Here is a 21,411-nt window from a genome sequence, read left to right on the forward strand (position 1 = left end):
ACACAGTTCTTTCTGTAATCTCTAACAAAAGGGGTACTATTAAAAATGGCACACTGTTTATTTTCAGTATATGTTGGTGTTAAGAAATTAGATGATTGTATTGTTACAATTAAAGAAATCACGCGCACTCAGGATTAAAGCAGCCGTTCCTTTTTTGGCCATGCATGCCAAATAGCGCCCACTGAAGTAATGGTAAAATTAGCATCAAATTACTTGCAGTAATGAGGTTTGCTTTCATAGCACTTTTTTCTTCTTTTAATAGCATGTTCTCCTAACGAGGTGAATTAGTGTTTTCTCTGCAAAAGCAAGCTATAGATCGGTGGTGGAACAGCATATGCTTTGTGTACTTGTAAAGGCCCCCAAATTCAATGCCTGGCACCTCCAGGTTAAAAAGATCTCAGCTGGTAAGACTGAGATTATCCCCTCTAGAACGCTTTGAGACCCACTGGCAGTCCAAGTGGACAATATTGGACTATGTAGAAGATATGCAGGAACACAAGAGAACTGTGGAGGAAGAGGAGGTTCATAGGAGGTTATACACTGCATCTCTGTGTGAGTCACTGCTTTAGGTGTGCCTCTTTCCCTTGGCTTGCAGACACACATGCATTTTACCCTTTCTCAAATTACACTTTTTCTGGGGTGTAAGAAACATTCAGAGGAAAGTATTCAGAAGAAATACTGTTGTTGTTGTTGTTGTTGAAGAAAGTGTGCCCCATACTTTTAGGGACTGCTTGTCTTAAGACATTTCTCAAGCTCTTTGAGACAAGAGGTCTTCATTTCATGGAAACCAGGGCCAGGTTGTATGAGGGCCAATTCAAGCACTTGGCTGCAGCAGGGAAGGCATGTGTGGTGGAGACCCTTTTCCACTGTATGCACAAGGTAACAAGCAACATTCACATATGTATATGCATCTCAATTCAGGCCCAGCCTGAGCCAAAGCACTGTTTGCTTTAGGGCACAAACTTCTCCATTGCGCCAGTGCTTGGAAGGCAGCACTCTGACCCCCGACCTCCTTGCCTCACTTCTTCCTCACAGGTTGAAACAGGAAATGTTGGACATGCTGGTAGCTCTCCCTGCACAGTGTTTGTTTTTTTTAAAGAGACAACATGCAGAAGGAGCAAGAGGTGGGGCCAAACTGCTGCCTCCCTCTCTGCTTTACACTGGCTTTTAGTGAAAAGCACCCCAAGTCTGCTTCCTGTTCCCCGCAGCCTACCACTTGATATAACCATATCACCTGCTTCATGCACATGCCAGCAAGGGGTCAAATTGGACTGATGCATGAGCATATGGATGTAGAATAGCATATGGTTTGGGTAGCAAGACTGGATGACTGAAGAATCATGATGATGATGTTGCCTTTGTCCTCCATTCATTCCTAACATTCCAATGTTTGGTATTTTGGGTGTCTTTTCAGGAGCAAAATTTATTGGCATCTTCCCGATCTCTGATACGTATAATCCAGACGATGACAAAATCTATTTCTTTTTCCGAGAAGTTTCTCAAGACAGCAGCACATCTGACAAAGCAATTCTGTCCCGAGTCGGTCGAGTCTGTAAGGTGAGCAGCATGAATTTGGGGGAAACCAATAGCCCAATCCTGAGCTTCCCAGCACCAAAGTGGGGGCTACTACTGTATCCAGTGGGTGCTGGGAAACCGCCGAGTGTCTCCTCGGGGGAAGGACCAGATGGCCTCCTCCCTTCCCCCGGGGAAAGCCTCAAGTTCTGCAATGGGGCTTCTCGAGTCTGTGCTGGCTATGATCGGTGCTGCTGGCCACCCATCCCGAAGCTACTTACCACTGACCCAGCACTGGTGGCCCCTCCTCTCTGGGTCCCGCAGACATGCCTTATGGAGCTGGATCTCAGCGCTGGTGCTGAGAAACTTTAGGATTGGGCCCCAAGTCTCTGATTTTTGTTTCCTCAATAAATACTAATTGCTCCAGGAAGGAAATAACTTCCCCATAGCACTGTCTGGGCCACATAGAAAAATATGGATTGGTAATGAAGTCTAGAATTCTTGTGTGTCGGTTTGATAAGCCGGCCGGTATTTTGGAATTTGAAAATTGTCACAGTTGATAATGGAGTTAAATAGTAGCCAGTTTAATTATCAGCTTCGCAGTAGTGAGAATCTCCGTCTGTGTTCACAAATCATCACTAACCTAAACAAACTGGCCTTGTTTTTGTAGTTCCCCAGGATGCCCTCACACTGTTTTTTTTGCATAGCAATTTGCCTGTATTCCTTCACTCATTCAGTGCTACTCCCCACATTTAATTACCCAGAATTCCACAGATTGTGAAGTCCCATCCTAGCATTCCTTGCCCTGCAGGTCTCTGATGCTCCCACTCTCTCTGACCACATCCTATTATTTATTAGTGTGGGGATCAAAAGAATTAGTTCTGTACTTGGGGGGGGGGCTTTGGGCTTGTGTTTCTCAAATTGCGGATTCCCCCCCCCCCATGTGTTGCAAGATAAGACACCCTTGACACTGAGGACTCTTTCCAAAGCAGTATGTGATATGAAATGGCATCTGCTGTTCAACAGGGAAAAGTTTTAAACATCCCACTGGGTGTGTTGAACTCTTGGCCAGGCCCCAAGTGGCTTTCTGGATTCCAAGGAGGAATTGTAATTGCATTCTCTGCCTGGCGTTACCTGAGTCTTTAAAGCTGACAAGCATCAAAAACGCACTGCTTTCAAATACTTGTCCTAGCACCATAAACTACAGCATGCAAATTGATCGAACTCCTTAAAATGAGTTAGTAGTGTGTGGCAACAGCAGAGATGGGAAAACAGTCACAGCCCCTGATCATAGTCTCAGCAGCCATCAAGAACGGCCACTTGGCCTGCAAGAGGCACTTTTACAAGCAAGAAGCGTCTCATTTGGGAGCAGCCGAGAGATGTCTTTGGGGAAGGTGTCCCACATGACTGGTGTCAGAACATGCCATGAGGCGCTAGTGGAGAAATGAGCAGAGGGAAGCACTAAGGAACCAAGTGGTCAGTGGGTCTAGAATCCCCGACAAAATTTGGTGCTTATCATCGGAGGAGCCTGCAGAATTCCCACCACGCTCAGAGCCTGGTGTATGTGTGGCTCCTTTTCACGCGATGAACGCAACAGTAACTGCTTTGAGAAGGCAACAAAAGCTCCCTTCGGAGAGCAGCCCACCCTCATCACTTCTATACTCACCAATACAAGCCACAGACTTCTTCAAGAAAGGTGGTCACTGCTGCCTCTCCACTGACTACCTTCTGCTCCTTTGTCCACATGTCTGGAATAAGGCAGGACCCCCAGGTCACTATCATTCTGATAGACGTCCTGCTTTCAAGCAGAAATTCAGGGTGGTGTGTGTATGTGAGGTGGTGGTGGTGGTATTTATTTATTTGCTGTGGAGCTGCAGTGTTGGGAAATACTTTTTGAGTTTCTGTCTGTGTAGAGTTTTTAAAACATAGTAACTTTGGGAATGTCAGGAAGAAACATCAGTTAGAGCCCTTCTCTCTTGATGCCCTGCTTTTTCCGTGGAGGGGAAAGTTGAGCGTTCGGCTGTGTTAGCCTTCGGCTGCAGTCTCCAGTGTGGTGGCCAAGAGACAGATATGCCGCCTCTGCTGCATCAGACCTGCGGTTGGAGGTCAAATGCTGCCCCCTTAGCTAGCCACGCACCAACTGCTGCCTCCCCTCCTCTTCCTTGTCCCTCCACTGCCTGCATGGGTGGGGTGGAGAGGAAGAGAAGATGTGGAGGAGAGGAGAGCAGAGTGGTAGACTGCAGCATTGGAGACGGCCTGCCCCACCAGTCTGCTCTCCTTCACACTTCCTCTTCCACTCCACATTCCGTTTCCTATTGCACGTGCTCTCAAAGACCATCAGACAAAGACCTGGCTTTGCCCCTGTGGCTCTCGGGCTCACCTTAGAGCATCCTCTTTCTGTCTGTAACTTCTCCAGCTTGACAGGTTGGATAATAATTTGCTGTTGTGTGCGTGGGAGGGCAGCTCCCTGCCTTGATGATAAACAGAATGAAACAGCGTGGAACTTCAGGGAAACAGTTAAATGGTTTAACCAGGCCACCATCCTGACTCAACGGGTGTTGCCTTTTCAGGGTGAAACGACTGTTACTAATACCTTCGTCTGCTCCGGCTACTGACTCTTAAAATGTGCAGCATTCCTGCTTATGTTTCCTTTGCTTGAAGAAGAAATGTAGATTGCATTGCAATCTTATTTAAAATTGCAGCTTATTTAGAAAAGAAAAAAAAGTGAGGGGGAAATGTCTACATGCTAATTTGGGTTTGTGTCATTTTTCATCCTGCGTATCGCCGAGGGGATTACATTATAAATGGAGGGGAAGTACTTTCAACGTTCACAATCAGCTGAAATGCAAAATTTGTCATGACAAATGGCATTTCTGATATTTCGCTTATATAGAAGAAGTTATCAGCAGCTTATCAGCAGTAGCTGACATTTCTTATTCTGCTGGGGGAAAACTAGAATGTTCCCACTAATATCAAATGAAATGTGGTTAATAGCCTCTGGGCTCCCCCCCCCCCCAGAATTAGGCAATAAAAATGCATGTCCAAAGAGATTTCTGCAGAAAGTATCCCGTTTTAAATGGCACACAGTGCCACTTGTTGCAAATGGGACACACAACTTTCCTTGCGATACGCAGAGAAGCAAAGACTGGACCTTTCCTCAGTACCCTGTGCATGCACCATTCAGAATGAACAGGCCCGTCTATACACTTTGCCACTCTGGAGTGGTTCGTTTGCTCTGTTTGTTTCCTTTGCACCCAGATTCAAAAAAGGTTGATTTGACATCAACAGCATGTAGCATACTTTCCAGTTTCCCCTGACCAGATCCAGTCCCAGCCTGACTCCCACCACTGCCCCTTCTCCTGAGGACATCCTTTGTCCTTCTGTGCCCCAGTGGCAGGCTTTGAAGAGTGGCAGGGAAGAGCTTTTGGAAATCCTTCCCCTGTGCTTGCACTGGAGTCCCTGCTCTGGTGCAATGTCCATCATATCTCTTTGAGAAGTTAGTGTTCTGCCCCATGTAGCACTGCGGCAGTCCTGGGGGGAAAGTGGGTTCCAGGTAAGCATTTGATCTGCAGTGGCTAGCAAAATGAGTCAATGGGATGGAGACAAGACCACATTGTGGGACTTTTCAGCAAAACGTGGTCTGTCTGTTTTTAATTAGAATTTTAAACTAGAATTATCTGTTATAACAGATTGTTCTAATGAAACCAGAAAACATGGCTTCTACAGCACAGTTACATCTGAAGAAGTCCTGGTACCATTTAGAATGTCTTGATGTTCTCTTGTACATCAACTAGGGTTGACAACTCAAGCTAATCTTGGAGATTTCCTTTTTTTCCTAACGTTTATATTGTTGGAAATCTCTGGAGGCCCTATTAAAATCTCCAGGATGTCTTTCAGTCATCTCCTGGAGATTTATTTTGAGTCCTAGGCAATCGACCAGTCCTGGAGGGTTGGCTGCACTAATGCCAATGCATATTTCTCTAAACCAGCACTTCTCAAAGCGCCCTACTAGCAGCCCAGGGGCACACCAGAAGTGGCCATCATCTGCTCCCCTCCCTGGTTTGCTCAGCTGCCCCTCCTGCCTCCCCTGTTTGTGGCCTTCCCCTCTTGTTCAGGGTCTTTGCTGTTAGTTGGTGTTGGGCTTGGAGCTGCCACTCCACACATGTGCCAGCTCACTGAGGATCTATGGGACTCTGCGCGTGTGCCAGTGGGCTGAAAATATTGAGAGCTACTGCTCTAAACCATTGAAAACGTCCTGGTGTCACCAGCCTTTGTGTTGTGCCAAAACTATCACTTCCACATGGCAGGATTTGTTGTTCTTCCATTTCACTCATTTCAATATGCTTGGTGATTTGTTTCTGGAACTTCACTGTGACGTATCTCAGCATACGAAGACTCGGTGAGACTGCACTGCAATTTAAAAAGATGGAAAAGACACAAAGGAGACTCAGCACTCAGGGCACGCCGACTTTCCTTAATAAGAACTGAAATTGTTTAAGGGGAGGGGACTGATACCCCCCCAGATGTTTTGCAGAATGAGAACAGTCTGAGCATTTCTAACTGCCATGGCCTTGATAGGAAAAACATGCATGTGAGAATGCTTTGTTGTGTCTTTCTCGGTCTGCAGTGTGGTAGCTTATGGGCTGTGGTCTAGGGTTTGACTTGGCTACTACTATACCCATAGTGTAACATGTGTGTCACCCCCAGCACTCGGAATGCCCCGAGGTAGCATGGGAGACCTCAGAAATACATACATTACTACAGAAATACATTAGATTTCACATCCATTGAACGGAGTTCTCTGGATGGATAATAATTGAAAGAAAACCAAAGTAATCGGTTATCTACAGTGTTGCTTTTTAATCTGAATATTTTTATTTTAAAGTCATAGTAACGATATATTTTTGAAGCACTCAAATAGCATTGTGTAGCATTCTTTTACACACACACACACTCAAACATACATGCGCACACTGCATCTTTTCTATGATGAGGTTTTGTTCAAATATTTTCAGTAGGTAAAACAAAGCTTATTTGAGCTGCTTTATTGATTCCATTTGTGTTGTGAGCGCCCCCTTAGATAGACATTGAAGACGCGCTGCTTCCCAAACTGGGTCCATGGCCCACCAATGGTCACAATGCAATTTTTGGTGGTTTGCGAAGCTGACAAGGGTGGTTTACGAAGATGCAAGCTGATTAGTCAACGTGCATCAAGGGTTAAACAACCTGCCTCTTTTCCCAATCACCATTATAGCCACAGAGGCTTGAGCTGCAGTAAAGTGAAACTTTTTATTAGGTGAGTCCTGATGCTAAAACGTTTGAGAAGCACCGAGTTAAATAAAGCCTTGCACACTCCTTATTCTTTATTTGGACTGTGGATGAACATCTGTATTCTGCGATAAACCAAACTTCTTTAGCTGGTTAATGACTGGTCATTTACTGACCAAAAATCTGAGGATGAATCAGATGTATAAGTAGCTCTGCTATTATGTGTGACCAGCAAAATCCGAATTATTTTTTTTTTTAAAGGGCAGTTGTGAATAAGTGAACCTGCCCATTTGATATGTTGCTTTGGGCTCAGTATTAGTCATTTTGTTGGGTACTTGGAGCATGAGGGAGTTATTTATTTATTCTCATGACTTCAAACCACGGTCCACCAGGCACTGTCTCACTGTGCAAAAATATCACCAGGCTCTGCCCCTGGAAAACCTGCCTGTGACTCACTACTGGCTATTTTTCAAATCCTGCTGGCAGCCCCTCCATGCTGTCAAGTGCTGACTTTTACTAGATTTTGCCCTAGTAATTCCTAAACTAATCATTAATGGGGAAGGGGCAGAAGGTTCCAGAAACCTGGTCCTCCTCGCCCACTGACATATCTGTTCATTCTGCCAGCGTTTATCCTGCAGCCTGATGATCTTGCCCAGACATGCTACTGACTATGCAGACAGGAACACAAAGTTTTAATTATTTTTGTTCTCTGCTCACTGATCCAGAACCACTTCTTTGAACAATGTCTTGTGCTAGATACATGCATGTAAGCACCTTTTTCAGATGGCCTTTCCCACAGGCTTTGGCAGACAGGGTCTCGTGGACTTTCAGACTTGTGGATTAATGTTTTATATCAATTAGGGACATTGAAGGATGGCGTAGAAAAGCAGATGGTCAACAGAGTGAGCTCATTTCCAAGTCAGCCGTCCCATCCGCAGCCAAAGCAGGAAACACTCTATACAGGCTCACCATATGTTAAGAGTTTGACTTGCTGTTTTTCCCATCATGGATGTAGATGGGGCAGAGTTTACTGTCAGAATTTGCATTTAGCTATACCTGGCAAATCTCGCTGTAGATAATATTATAATTATTATAATCATTATCGTTATTATTCAAAATATATACTATTTTTAAACGAGAAGTTTGCAAATCAGTTTGCATAGTGAAATAAACCAATAAACTGTTCCTTGTCCTCAAAAGTTTCACAATCTTTAAACAAAAATACAGAAGAGGCACCAGCCAGCCCCACTGGAAAGATGCCACTCTGGGGCGAAGAGGGACAGTTGCTCTCCCCCTGCTGAATGTCAGAAGACTGTACTTTGACAGATGCCTCTTTGCCCAGTTAGCAGGAGTGACTGACTATGTATGTTTTTAACTTCCACTGACTGGCACTAAATGCAGATCACTGTGGGAATTCAACCCAAGTGAAGCCCATTCAAGTCCTGTCGATATTAATGGGAAACAATTAACCATGTGATAAAAATCCATTTCTTTGGTACACTGAGTTCCAAGTCTATGTACCAGTTCCATTCTGGATATCCATACGGAAGTTGGAATGTTCGTACCTTGAAACAGCTGACCCAGTGCTATTATGCTTGTAGAAAGGACCGCACAATGCAATTGTGCAAGAGTACTGGTGCAGCTCTCCGGAACTCAGGTGTCCTTGACCCAGGCATCTGTAACCCAGGGAACAAGTGTGCATGCTTGACTGAGGCTGGATTGTGCACAGAACTCCCAGTCCGGGGGGGGGGGGGGGAGATGTATATTATCATTTGTTCAGAATATTTTCAAAAATTATTTTATGACCCTCTATATATCCAGTGGAGCTTCCTGTAGCCTTGCAATATTATGTACTGAACATGCTTAGACATAGTTAATTTGTATAATTTTTATATACTCTGCAGTTTTATTTACTTAACTAGCAACCAGAAAGGGAATGATTTTAGTAGAAAAACTTACCCTGAAATTCATGGGAAGGATTAATAATGGGCACCTTGTACAAAGTGTTTTGCCCTCAATATCTTATTTACACAAAGGATACTTGAAAATGTGTTAAATATACAATTTACTACAAAATGAATGGATTTTGAAAGAACCAATCCATGGCATTTCTTAAGGGAAACCTGGAAGCGTAATGGAAGGGCTGGTCTCCTGAGGGTTGCCAATCCTGACTGAAGCAATTCCTGGAGGTTTTTTTCCCCCAACATGATGTAATACTACTTAGCCAGGGAGGCCCTCTGAAGTTCTTCAGGATTGCTTTTGTACTTTCCTGCATGTTGATGCTGAGTCCTGGAAACTCCAAACCAATCTTAGAGGGTTGGCAATTCTACCCCCTTTAAATTACTACCAGCTTTAAAATAAAGCTGACCACTCACCCAGACCAGCAGTGGACAAAATCGAGAGCCGGGTGCAGCGCTAAGATTCCAGATCAACCCCGACCAGCCAGGCAAGGTGGGCTGCCTGTTTTGGGCCCAGAAGTGCTGATGATGGGATCAGCAGGCCTCGAAGCTTTTTTGTAATGAACTCAGGCATCTTGTTAGAGGTTTAAATGAAGGATGAATCAGAAAAGCAGTTAATTTTGTTTTGAGCTTGAATTAATTATGGGATGATACCAGGAGGCTCTGCCCAAGCTTATTTACACTATTCCTAGCCCTTGAGATAGAAACATAGACATGCTTTTAAAAACTGAGTTAGGCTGAGAATCGTGTGCTTATGAATTGAATTATGTAGGGTAGAGAAGTCAACATGGTGAATAATCAGCAACATAAGAAGATGAGTCTTTCACGGAGTTGAAAACAAACTTTTATTGCATCTGCAAGAAAGGGGGGATAGGAGTATTCCAATAAATAAATATGAAAGGGGGACAAGCAAAAGTACAGTTTATTCTGCTTAAACTCTGCCATGTTTCCACAAACAGCTGTTTTTGCCAGGCAAACACCACAAGTTATTTGCAATAAACGGCAATAATAAGTATGGCCATTGTTTTTACACTCTTTGATATTAGTAGTAATAAAAGACATGTTGTCATTATCGCACAGATGAAACAGTAGCACGTACTAAACTGTTCCTAATAACTCAGCTATTTGTTCCTTACTCACTGGGAAAGCTCAAAGCATAAAACTTTGCTAAAACATCAAACAGGCCTGTGCATATGTGCTCATTGTGTTCAATGGGATTTACTCCCAGGTAAGTATATAGAGGTTTGCAGCCTTACGGCCCAATTTTAACCAACTTTCCAGTGCTGGTGCAGCCCTGGGGTGAGAGAATAAACTTTCCCTTAGCTTGAGGAGGCCTCCATGACTGCTTCCCTACTCCAAGATGCAATACGTGCCCCCATGGCACAGCTGCATCAGTGCTGGAAAGTTGGGTGGGGTTGGCCCTTTTGATGGGTAAAAAGAATCAGAGCGCTGTCTAGTCTCTAGTTCACCTGGGCCAAGGGCTGTTCCAGCCCCTGAAGAGAGAACACAAACACAACCACTCACAAAGTCTTCTGCTGGAAAATTGCACTGTTTCTCTATGGCCTGAGGCCTGTGGGCTTGGCTTCTAAAGAGGAAGCATGCAACAGTCATCATTTTTGTAATTGTCATCATTATTATTTTATTTTTTCAAAGTAAATGCTTATTATTTAATTGCCAAATTGAACATGTTTACTTCTTGAGGTGTCTATCTTTTTTAGGAAGGAGACGATTTTTGCGTAGGCTTCTAAATAAATGCCAAGTTTACTTTCCGCATTTTGGTGCCGAGGCAAAGCACAGACTGCATGTTCTAAATAAATGCTTCCCCCCCTCGCAACTGTCAGCCAACTGAGGTTACTCTTGGATCTTGTGAAGTTGGCTCCTTGGAAGGAGAGCGCTGCTTTGATCCCCGGCTTAATGATCACTCACTTATCACATTGTGCATCCATCATACTTGAGTCTCATGTATTCAGTGGGTGTTTTCAAGAAGCGGGGAGAGGAAAAATGGATGTTTGCATGATAATTTTTAAGCAACCAAATGAAACGGGAGTGCCTTTCATAGGTGGCTCCCCTTTATATGTGCTCTTGGGTTGAAAAGGAATCAGGTGGACTTCTCTTTGAACAACTCTGAATAACCGGAGTGTCTGCACATGTTCTTATACACCTGCACTCTCAGACATAGAGTGAAATGTCCTTAGTCTTAACACAAGGAATCAAAACACCTCTGACACTCCATTCTGTTGGCAACTAGAGATGTTGGTGACTTTCTCCCTTCTCTGGTTTAAGCCGGGGATCAAAGCAGCGCTCTCCTTCCAAGGAGCCAACTTCACAAGATCCAAGAGTAACCTCAGCTCATTGCATAGCTGATGCTGGGGAGTCTCCAGATCCCAAGGGCTGCGTTGCTTTGGTTCTAGCATGTGAAAGAGCAGCAAGAAGGAGAAAAAGGTTCTCACCCTTGTGTGCAGGAGCAGCTTCTGTCATCCTAGTGCACCACACTAGTGCAGCCGGGGGACAGAGAGGGGCTAGATAAAAAGTCTGCCCCCTGACAGGCGCTGATGCTGCTTCCACCCCTTGCAGATAACTAAATAGAGGGGAGTGATGGGATTGGTAAATGGTCCAGTTTCATCCTAATTTCATAGACTCTGTTGGAAGGGATCTTAGATACCATCTAGTCTGACCTTACCCAGCACAGGCAGCTACAGTATTCCTGCCAGAAGGCCATCCTGCCTCTGCTTGAACCCTCCCAACAAGGGAGATCCCACAGCTGCCTGAGGCAGCCTGTTCCAGTGGTGAAATTCTTTCTCATGTTTGGTATCAGTGTCAACCTCTTGGTTCCAGCATTGCCCTCAAGAACCACAGAAAGCAAGCAAGCGGTCCTCTTCTGTACGACAGCCCTTCAGATACTTGCAAAAGACTCCTGGCCAAACAATTGCGTTCAGATTGGATTGATTTTTTTTTAAAGGTGAACCGTGCAGTTCAGCAAATGCTGTTCCCCAACATCCTAAAACTTGTTCCACTTGTTTGCTCGAGTCTTGGTGAACTCAGTGTTACGTCGCTGCCTAGACAACCCTTGCCTCCCCCATGCCTTCATTTTCCTCTTGCTCATAAGAATCGCAGTGCAGCTGTTTCCAAATGATGCGCTTGGACTTCCTATTTTGGAACGAGTCCAAATATAACTTGGGGAGGGGGGACCCGTTCAGATACGATGCGGAATTATTTCCCAACTCAGGAGTAAAGTTTTCCACAACTAAACCAATAATTCTGTGTGTCTGAAGTGAGAAAATTACAGCTCTGAAAAAGTAATGGGAAGCCTCTGCGGCAGGCCAGCAAGGAGAGCTAAAATAATCTCCTACATATGCTTTAAATGGAGGCTGTTTCCAGAGGTGATGTGGCTTTATTCAACCCACATTCCTTCTGCTGCAAATTCTGCCACGCAAATGTGGTGTGTGGCCCCCAGGCTCAGGAATGTTCATTGGAACTAAGGGCAGGCCAGAATGTATTACTTTTAGTGGTGCTTCAATGACGTAAGGCAGTGGTTCCCAAACTGGGTTGGGACCACTGGTGGGTTGCGACCTGATTTTTGGTGGGTTGACAAAGAGTGATGGAAAGATCAGATAACTAATTGCCTCAAGCCCTGAGGCTGTTTTCTTCTATTCAGAAATCAGATACTGTAGCTGCTAACCGCCCTGCAAAGAGCTCAGCTCCTGCAGTTTGCAAGATATCTGCCAACTGCCCTGCAAGAAGCTGGGCTTCTGCAGTTTGTAAGCCTGTGTAAATATAGAGAGATAACATTTGAAGGTGTTTTTCTGATTATTATCACTTATTAATGAATTAATCAAAATATTATTTCTTTCTAGATCTCCTTGTAAAGTCTTGTAAAGCTAGGTGTGTCCCAGTAAAGTGTTGTTTTAAAAGTGGGCCCTGGTGCTAAGAAGTTTGACAAGCACTGATGTAAGATAATTTCCTTACCTTACACCTAAACCTTATCTACATTCTCAGTCCTTGACACTGAGGGGATCTGCTTTAGATGTAGATTATGAGGACAGGCTGGAGGGGTCTCATCCTCCTTAACTTGCTGCCCGCTCTTCAGCTACTGATTTATAAGGCAGCATTACATAGCTATGTGGGAGGGGTACAGGGTCTGGGATGAGACTTGTGGTTTTAATCAAGGCTGCCAATCTTTCTGTTGCAATTCAAGCAGTGGTTACAGAGGACTGCATGCCTTGCCTCCTACCAGGAGTCCAATATTTAGGCCTTAGTTGATTCTAAACAATCTTCTCCTAGCCGCACCTCTCGATAGGGAATTTTAGCCTAAGCACTGCCTTCCGATTAGCCCAGTGGGCTCTCTTTATCTCTTTAGGCTTTGATTTGACTCAGTGTGGGTTCCAAATCTGCGCTGAAGGCCTCACCTGACCTCCCAGAAGTGCATTTCTGACACTTCTGGGAGATGTTCTGAGGCCTGTCTAAGGGCCTCAGAACACCTCTGGATGTGGCCAGAAGGTGCGTCCAGAAGTTCTTTGATGGACCCCACCTGCGGATTCCATTATCTGCAGGTTTCAGTATCTGTGGGGGTTACTCTCCGATGGGACCCCCTGGGGATTCTGAGGTCCAACTGTAGTGCAACAATCTTTCTGTCTTTTGTAGTCTCTAGTTAATGACTGGCAGATTCACTTTAAGCTAGCTCTGGGTTATTAGGGAATGTTTAAAGGTATCCATAAAACCAAAGGAACTAAGAATACACCCCAGTGGAGCTTTCACTTCTATAATAAACTCCATGTGACTCAGTTCCCATCCCTTTGGTTCTCACTGCTTTTTTGGTGAGGGATCATCTTTCAGTCCTGTGTTTATGTGCTGGCAAATTGTCTCTTGCTGCTGGACAAAACTGGGATGGATTAAAAAGAGCCCAGTTTCAATAGCAGATTCTGAACATAAGAACAGCTCCGCTGGATCAGGCCATAGGCCCATCTAGTCCAGCTTCCTGTATCTCACAGCGGCCCCCCAAATGCCCCAGGGAGCACACCAGATAACAAGAGACATCATCTGGGTGCCCTCCCTGCATCTGGCCTTCTGATATAGCCCATTTCTAAAATCAGGAGGTTGTACACGCACATCATGGCTTGTAATCCGTAATGGATTTTTCCTCCAGAAACTTGTCCAATCCCCTTTTAAAGGCGTCCAGGCTAGACACCATCACCACATCCTGTGGCAAGGAGTTCCACAGACCGACCACACGCTGAGTAAAGAAATATTTTCTCTTGTCTGTCCTAACCCTCCCAACACTCAATTTTAGTGGATGTCCCCTGGTTCTGGTATTATGTGAGAGCGTAAAGAGCATCTCTCTATCCACTCTGTCCATCCCCTGCATAATTTTGTATGTCTCAATCATGTCCCCCCTCAGGCGTCTCTTTTCTAGGCTGAAGAGGCCCAAACGCCATAGCCTTTCCTCATAAGGAAGGTGCAATGAAAATGATGAAGAATTCACATTGAACCCATTGTTGTCTCTGGGACTCTCGTTTTCTTGCATGAAAGTCTTAATAAGCAATGATAGATTTAGTGGGAAAAGTCCCATTGCTGGAGGGCCACAAATGTAAATGGTGCATTTAGAATAAATAATCGTTAGGAGGTGAGAACATGAGAAAGGCATCTTTGTAGTTTGCACTATAGAACAGTTCAGTGACTTAATTAAGGCTGACCAGACTGTGTTGCATGATGCAGCCCACTGTGTTTTGGGGAGGGGTTCTTATTCCTTTTTGGTGGTGCTGTAAAGTAAGTTTCCTATGCAAGGTGATCTCCAAAGGCTGATAGGATGTCCACTTCTTTCCCTGTGGTTTTCAGCCACTTCCTTTTGCTTCTGCCAGGTCTCTGCTCAGGTTGGTGCTTTTGCAGAATTTGCCTCGGGCTCTAATTAATAAGCAACTTCTTCAAATGCCACTTGTTGACATTTCTTGATTTACACAGCTATTCTGTGTAATTATTGCTCTTCATGTGTTGTGCCTCCTGGTACCCTCCAGTCTGACTGATGCTCAGAAGCTTCACTTTCAGCTCTTCCCCTCCCCCCCTTGGTGTGTGTTTCCTTTACTTACAGTCGGGTTTTTGAATCATAAGCTGTAGATGTTATTTTTTTATTTTTTTTCTGACATCTGTTATATTCCATGTTGTGAATAACTTCACAGATATTTTGTACTTTGCACAGAACAATTTATTCATCATGTCTGTCCAGTGAGGGCCACTTCTGCCATGTGGCAGACATGGCAGGAATAAAATCGCTAACATAAGAACAGCCCCACTGGATCAGGCCATAGGTCCATCTAGTCCAGCTTCCTGTATCTCACAGCGGCCCACCAAATGCCCCAGGGAGCACACCAGACAACAAGAGACCTGCAAGGCCTCCTGGGAATTGTAGTTAAGAACATAAGAACAGCCCCACTGGATCAGGCCATAGGCCCATCTAGTCCAGCTTCCTGTATCTCACAGCGGCCCACCAAATGCCCCAGGGAGCACACCAGACAACAAGAGACCTCATCCTGGTGCCCTCCCTTGCATCTGGCGTTCTGACATAGTCCATTTCTAAAATCAGGAGGTTGTGCATACACATCATGGCTTGTACCCCGTGATGGATTTTTCCTCCAGAAACTTGTCCAATCCCTTTTTAAAGGCATCCAGACCAGATGCCGTCACCACATCGTGCGGCAAGGAGTTCCACAGACCAACCAAACGCTGAGTACATCTCCACTCCCCATATCCAAAGAGAGGAGAGGCACATATTTCCCACTTTGAGGTGTGTGCTCTGATGACAAGCAGATGTCGGACCTGATCCAGTGCCTTCTCCTTTAAGCTGTGAAGCCTAAACCAGAATAGCCTGTCCCCAAACTCTCTCCCCTTTGAGGTGGCAGCACTGAGAGGACCTTTCACCTCTGCCTTGTGCCACCCTTTCCCCTCTCTGCACTTCCCCAAACATCACTAGTTTTCCCGCTGTGTCCAGCAAGAGGGAAAAGGCAGACTCCCACCACCACAGCAGCCAATCAGGTGCGAGGCAAAAAGCTCTTACTCAGCCATTAGTCAACCAGCGTATCATGCGTTAATTTTCTGGGCAGGCGGGTGGGTGAACTGCCACACATCTCCGCAAACTGCAGCCTCAGTGGGCCACATCTGACAACTCCTGAGATAGGCCTCTTTCCTCAAGGGCTGAATAGCAGAGTTTTGATACGAACTTCCTTGTATTTCGGAAGGAGGCGTTCAGTCAAGGTGTTGGGTTTCATTCACCTTGGAGAGCAGCAGGTGCAAATTGAGTGGCTATGTGTGGAAAAAAGAAAGACCCAAGAGTGGCGCCTGAAAGGAGCCCGTGGATTGTGTCCAGGCCTGCCAAGATCCCAGGGCCTCAGCTACGCAGAAGGGAGGGAGGCGCACAGAGGGGCATTTCATTTCAGCTGCAGGCTGTCCCCTTCCTGACAAGGGACACCAACACTGTTGGACAGGAAACAGAGCAAATAAGTGACTCACATTAGAAATGAAAATGAAAAGGTGTCCTGGTTAACTGCCAGTCTTTCCTTGAACTGCTCTTCAGTCTGGTGGGTGGTCCTTTCCAATGCCCAGAGCAGCAAAAGCCATGAGACCCAGTCTTGATGGTGGCCTGTGCCTTTGTAGGCAAGAATCTGTCCTGGGGAGGGGGTAAGTGACGCCTCCATTTTTCTTTCGCAGATGCAAATGGCTTTGAAGGTGAGGGTCATTTTACATGGGGGTTCAGGCAACTGAAAAATGTAGTGCTTTGCCCCCCTTCTGGGAATGCCACGGCCCCTGGAAGAACAGTGTCCAGTTGAGTAGCTTTTAGGGTTGTGTTTTTAAGAAAGATAAAAATTCAGATGCCATGAGAAAAGATGGGAGTCATTTCAGGTTACTCAGATTTATTTTTATAATTAGCACCACAGACCCCGGGGAGTCTACAGCAGTTTGCAACATTGAAATAATGCAACACATTTTAGAGCAGTCATCCTTACTGTACAATTAACCAAACCAGCCAATTAAAGGCACCCAGAATGTCAGTTAACTTAGCAAACCACACATCTTCTTCCTATAAAGGGGGATCTTTGTAAATCTGGAAATGAAATTTCAAGGAGAATTTGAAAGGCCATGTTCTAGTGGAACAGCCGGAGAAATTAAAGGGAAGTGGGGGAAAAGTTTTTATAGTCCTCGAGAATTCCTCTGTGGAGTTATGGGTATCCCTAACCACAATACACAGAAAACATGAATATAAATTGTTCATCACAAATATAAATTGTGTCTGTCGGCTGATGATTACAATCACTGGGTGTCCTTTTCGGCGTCTCAGGAGGGTGAAGAAATGTTCTGCTCAGTGAGAAAATGAGTAAGACTTGGGGTTTGCCAGGGAATTTCACAGTGAATTTGGAAATCCCATCACAGGAAGTAGCACTGGGGACCTTCCAACGACAGGAACAATAGTTTCAATAAGAGCTGTGATTTCTATTGCTGGAGGTGGGGGGTGTTTATCCATGGCTTCAGAAGCAGCCAACTGCAGTATTTTTAGCTGAACTGAGTTGCTCAGGGGGTGAGGACAGTAGCTGTTCTTAAAGTTGGCCTCTTTTGTCTGTTTTGCATGGCATTTTTGATTAGCCACCGAATGATGTGACAACAGGTGGGGCTTTGGGGGAAACAGATTCGTGCCATTTACACAACTTGTTTGACTTGAAGCCAGAAGGCCTGATAACTTGTGACAATCCTCTCCAGGAGATGTGAAGCTGACAGCATGGGATTTATGTGAATGTGTCAAGGAGAAAGACAATTGTTTCCAAAGACATTAACTGTCAGTGAATACAAACTTTTTTTAAGGTTGTTGTACTGTCGGGAAAAAGGACACCCTGACAGAAGCCAAGCCAGTGAGGTTGCAGAGTTAGCAGAGGGTGCCTGCTTGCACTAGGCTGCCTGACTTCAGGGCCAGGTTTCTCTGCATGACCCATAATTTTTATTTCTCAGTCACTAACGGCCAATCCTATCCAATTTTCCAGTGCTGGTGCAGCTGTGCCAGTGGGGTGTGTGCTGCATCCTGTAGCGGAGGGGCAGTCACTGAGGCCTCCTCCAGATATGGGCACGTGTTCCCTTACCTTGGGGCTGCATTGCAGCTGCACCAGTGTTGGAAAAGTGAATAGGACTGGGCCCTAAGTGACCTCAATCAGCTCAGTAACATGTAGCATTTTTTTCCCACATGGTAAGTGACTTTTTTCTCTTGCCTGACAGTTGGTAACTGAACATTGATGCTGTCGTTTGTGAAGCATTCATTTTCCTATGCAAAGAGAACACTTCTCTGTGCATTATGGCCCTAAAGGTAGGACAAGCAGTTGCAGGGGGCAGGGTGGCTGGCTATTGTGCCATTTTCCCACCATGGGTGACTAACAGGTTTTGTAGAATTCTATTCACAGTTAAGCCTTTTGACCTAATCAGCACTGTGGAAAACTTTGTGCTGGCTCTTCCTCCTCACCGTTTTTTTTTTAATTTTTTCCTTTATGTTTTGGTTCTTACCTAGCAAAGGAATGTTACTCTGAAACAAAGGTCACGGTCAGCTATTTCAAGTTGCCTGGCAAATATAAAAGTCTTGCTTCTGTCTGACGAAAATTAAGTTGCTTTTGTTTTAATTAGAACGATATGGGAGGTCAGCGCAGCCTGATAAACAAGTGGACGACATTCCTCAAAGCAAGGCTGGTGTGCTCGATCCCTGGCCCAGAAGGAGCAGATACTTATTTCGATGAGCTGCGTAAGTAAAACTACTATTTTTAATCAATTATGGAAATGTAAAAACAGGCAACCCCAACTGCTTGTATTCAAAAGAAGTTGGCCTCAACCACCGCCTCTCTGGGAGGGCTTTAAAGGAGGGGTCTGTGCAAATAAGCCCTTTTTAAGAGAACACGTACAATGCAGTACAGAAAAAAAAAGTATATTAAATAATCTTGCTCAGTGGAGCAATCTGATAACTCCCTGATGCTTAGGGCATGCTGAGGCAGTCTGGAGAAGAGAAGGCACGGCCACTCTGGTGCAAATGCTCCCAAAATCTAAAGCTCTTTCTACTGACATTTTTGTCTTTTCTGAAATAAAACAAATGGTAAAGGAATGGATGTTTAAACTGGATAATGATCAGGACTTAGATATAGTAAGATCTTCAGATTTTTCCCAGTTGTGCTGTTTCCTGAAACCAAGTCACTCAAGAGTGCAATATTTATATTCACTTACCTTTGCCTCCTTGAGAAAGGCGTTCACTGAACTGCGCTTTCAAACTATGCCAACTGCAGTTCTAGATGGCAGGTATATGTCCATTCCCAGGCATTTGAGTCTTTGTATTTACGGAGCAGGACAGATTGAAGATATTGCACTGCTTCATTGTCAGCTTTATCAAAATCCTAGGGTAAGATTTTTGGAGCCTATTTTGGCTACCCTTCAAGGGGAGAACACGCTTACGAAATTGTATTGGTTACTTTCCGATTGTGACCCATCAGTCACCTATAGTGTGGTGTTGTTTGGTAAAGCTGCCAGAACTATTCGTGCCAACTACCTGGGGGAAATAGCGGTAGATTGTAAAGGAGATTCCTTAATATGATGGGTGTAGGTGCCTTTTGTGCTTGATTTTGACCTAATTTTATCATTTTATCATTGTTTGTATCTTGATGTATTTTTGGATTTACATGTGTTATCTTATTGTGATGGCTATTAGCTAATACAATAAACAATCTTTGACTTTTGCTGAGGCAGTCCAGCAAGGCAAACCTCACTTATAGCTGTAAATTTGTGGACAAAAACAGTTTTAGATGACTGACAGCCTATTCTACCCAACACTGCAGTGGAGATGCAGGTCAGGGAACATTTGTTCCCATACATTGAGGAGGCCTTGATGCCTGCCCTCCTTCACAAAATGCAAAGTGTGCACCGTCAGCACGGCTGCATCGTCATTGGAAAGTTGGAGAGAATTGGGCTGTAACAGTGCAATCCCATGCGTGTCTACTCAGAAGTTAACTCTATTCGGTTCAGTGGGACTTGCTGCTGTGTAAGTGTGCTTGTGATTGCCGCCTTAACTGGAGTTTTGAGGTTCTGTACTGGATTCCAATATGGTTCTGACCTCCCTACATCTGCAGGCGTTTTGGTCCCCAGATAGAGAGGGTGATTTCAAGTTTCAGCTTCACTGAATTATAGTTTCTCTTGCCAAGAGTAAAACATACTTAAATTTTGTGTGGCTTCAGATAGTTCTCCAGCCCTGTGCCAATCATACAGTCACTGCCTGCAAAGCACTGACAAGGCATTAAACCTGAGTGTGTATCTCTCAACATCTCTGCGATGTCATGTGCCCTGAGAGATACTCATTCTGGACTTGCTCAGTGTTTTGCAGTCTGTGTCCCCCATCTCTTTATGATGAGGGCAAATTGTTGGGAGGGAGCATGTGTGTGTATAACTTATCACACGTCACATTCTGTGCAGGCAGATCCATCAGTTAACCACATAAGCAGGTCTTCTCACCATAGATTTGCAGGGTGGGTGGGCTGTCAATCAGGTGTGCTAGTAACCAGAAATGGAAAAATTGTAACGTTATAGGACTAAGCAGAGAAATGCAAAATGAAATGTGAGTGCTGGGTGTTTATTTCCAAGAGTTAACAACAAGCTTTTAAAGTTGGCAAGAAAAGATGAATAAATACGAAAAGATGTAGAGTCAATCTAAACAAACTCTTCTCCATTACAGAAGACGTCTTCTTACTTCCCACAAGGGACGAAAGAAGTCCCATGGTTTATGGGGTCTTCACGACTACCAGGTATGTTTTCAAACATTGAGTCCAAAGCTGTAGGCAAGCCAGACGTGAGCTTCCTGCATGACTCTGCCCAGATTATGCTACACAATTAGGACTCAGATAGGATTACCATAAATATTTTACCTTTCACGACGATTCTCTTAGTTTGAGTAGGCAAAGAAACAGAGCCCCATTCATTGCCCCTCAGTGAAAGCCAGTTGACTGCAGTGTTGGGTTCCGCTGTGGGGGATCAAAGTCCAAAGGCGCCCCCCCCCCCAGTTGCAAAGCTCAATGTGTGGCCTTGGGCAAGTCTCATTCTTGGGACCCGAGCAACCTCACCAGTGTGTGGGATTTTGTTGAGTTCATTGAAGAGCAAAATACTGATATGATGCAAGGTGAACATCCAGGCACAGGGTTCTGTCAGGTACTCCAGACTGGCTCTCACATTTCACCTCTCCAAAATATCCACATTGATGCTAAGTTTCACTGCGTGTTGTGCCAGACCTTGATGGATGCTCCTTCTGCCTTGGGGGTGCTTGTGGGTGCTTCCCCTTCCAAGAACCACCTGGCTGCTATTCATTGCAGTGCTTGGAGAATTTGAGTAGACCAGACAGTACCGCAGGAGGCACACGAGCAGTCTCCTGTCTTTTTTGTTTTACTGAAATACTGAATTGCTACTACTAATTTCAGCAGAGAAATAACTTGAGAGGGCAGCTGCCTAAATTTCTCCCATTATTTTCCATTTGGAAACGCTCTCTCAAGTTGCATTTCTTTATTCTTTTATCAGTCTCTAAAAAGTAGAAGTCCTTCCCTAAAAAAACCCCATACCCAAGAGTGGGTAAGCAGCCGAGGGGAGGGTTCTTGTGCCATCAGGAAGGAAAAGAGTTAAACTGCCCTGC

At 44.8% G+C, this 21,411-nt stretch overlaps 1 protein-coding gene across 1 annotated transcript in view; it reads left to right on the top strand.

The window, feature by feature from the left end:
• Nucleotides 1-21,411, top strand: part of SEMA3D (semaphorin 3D) — a 92,460-nt gene that overhangs the window by 35,115 nt on the left and 35,934 nt on the right. The window contains exons 7-9 of the mRNA XM_066633607.1: nt 1,415-1,557; nt 18,384-18,498; nt 20,467-20,536. Of these exons, the coding sequence (XP_066489704.1) occupies nt 1,415-1,557; nt 18,384-18,498; nt 20,467-20,536 (328 nt within the window). The remainder of the gene's footprint in view (nt 1-1,414; nt 1,558-18,383; nt 18,499-20,466; nt 20,537-21,411) is intronic.

This window comes from Tiliqua scincoides, chromosome 7 (assembly GCF_035046505.1).
Source record: "Tiliqua scincoides isolate rTilSci1 chromosome 7, rTilSci1.hap2, whole genome shotgun sequence".
Classification (NCBI taxonomy): domain Eukaryota; kingdom Metazoa; phylum Chordata; class Lepidosauria; order Squamata; family Scincidae; genus Tiliqua; species Tiliqua scincoides.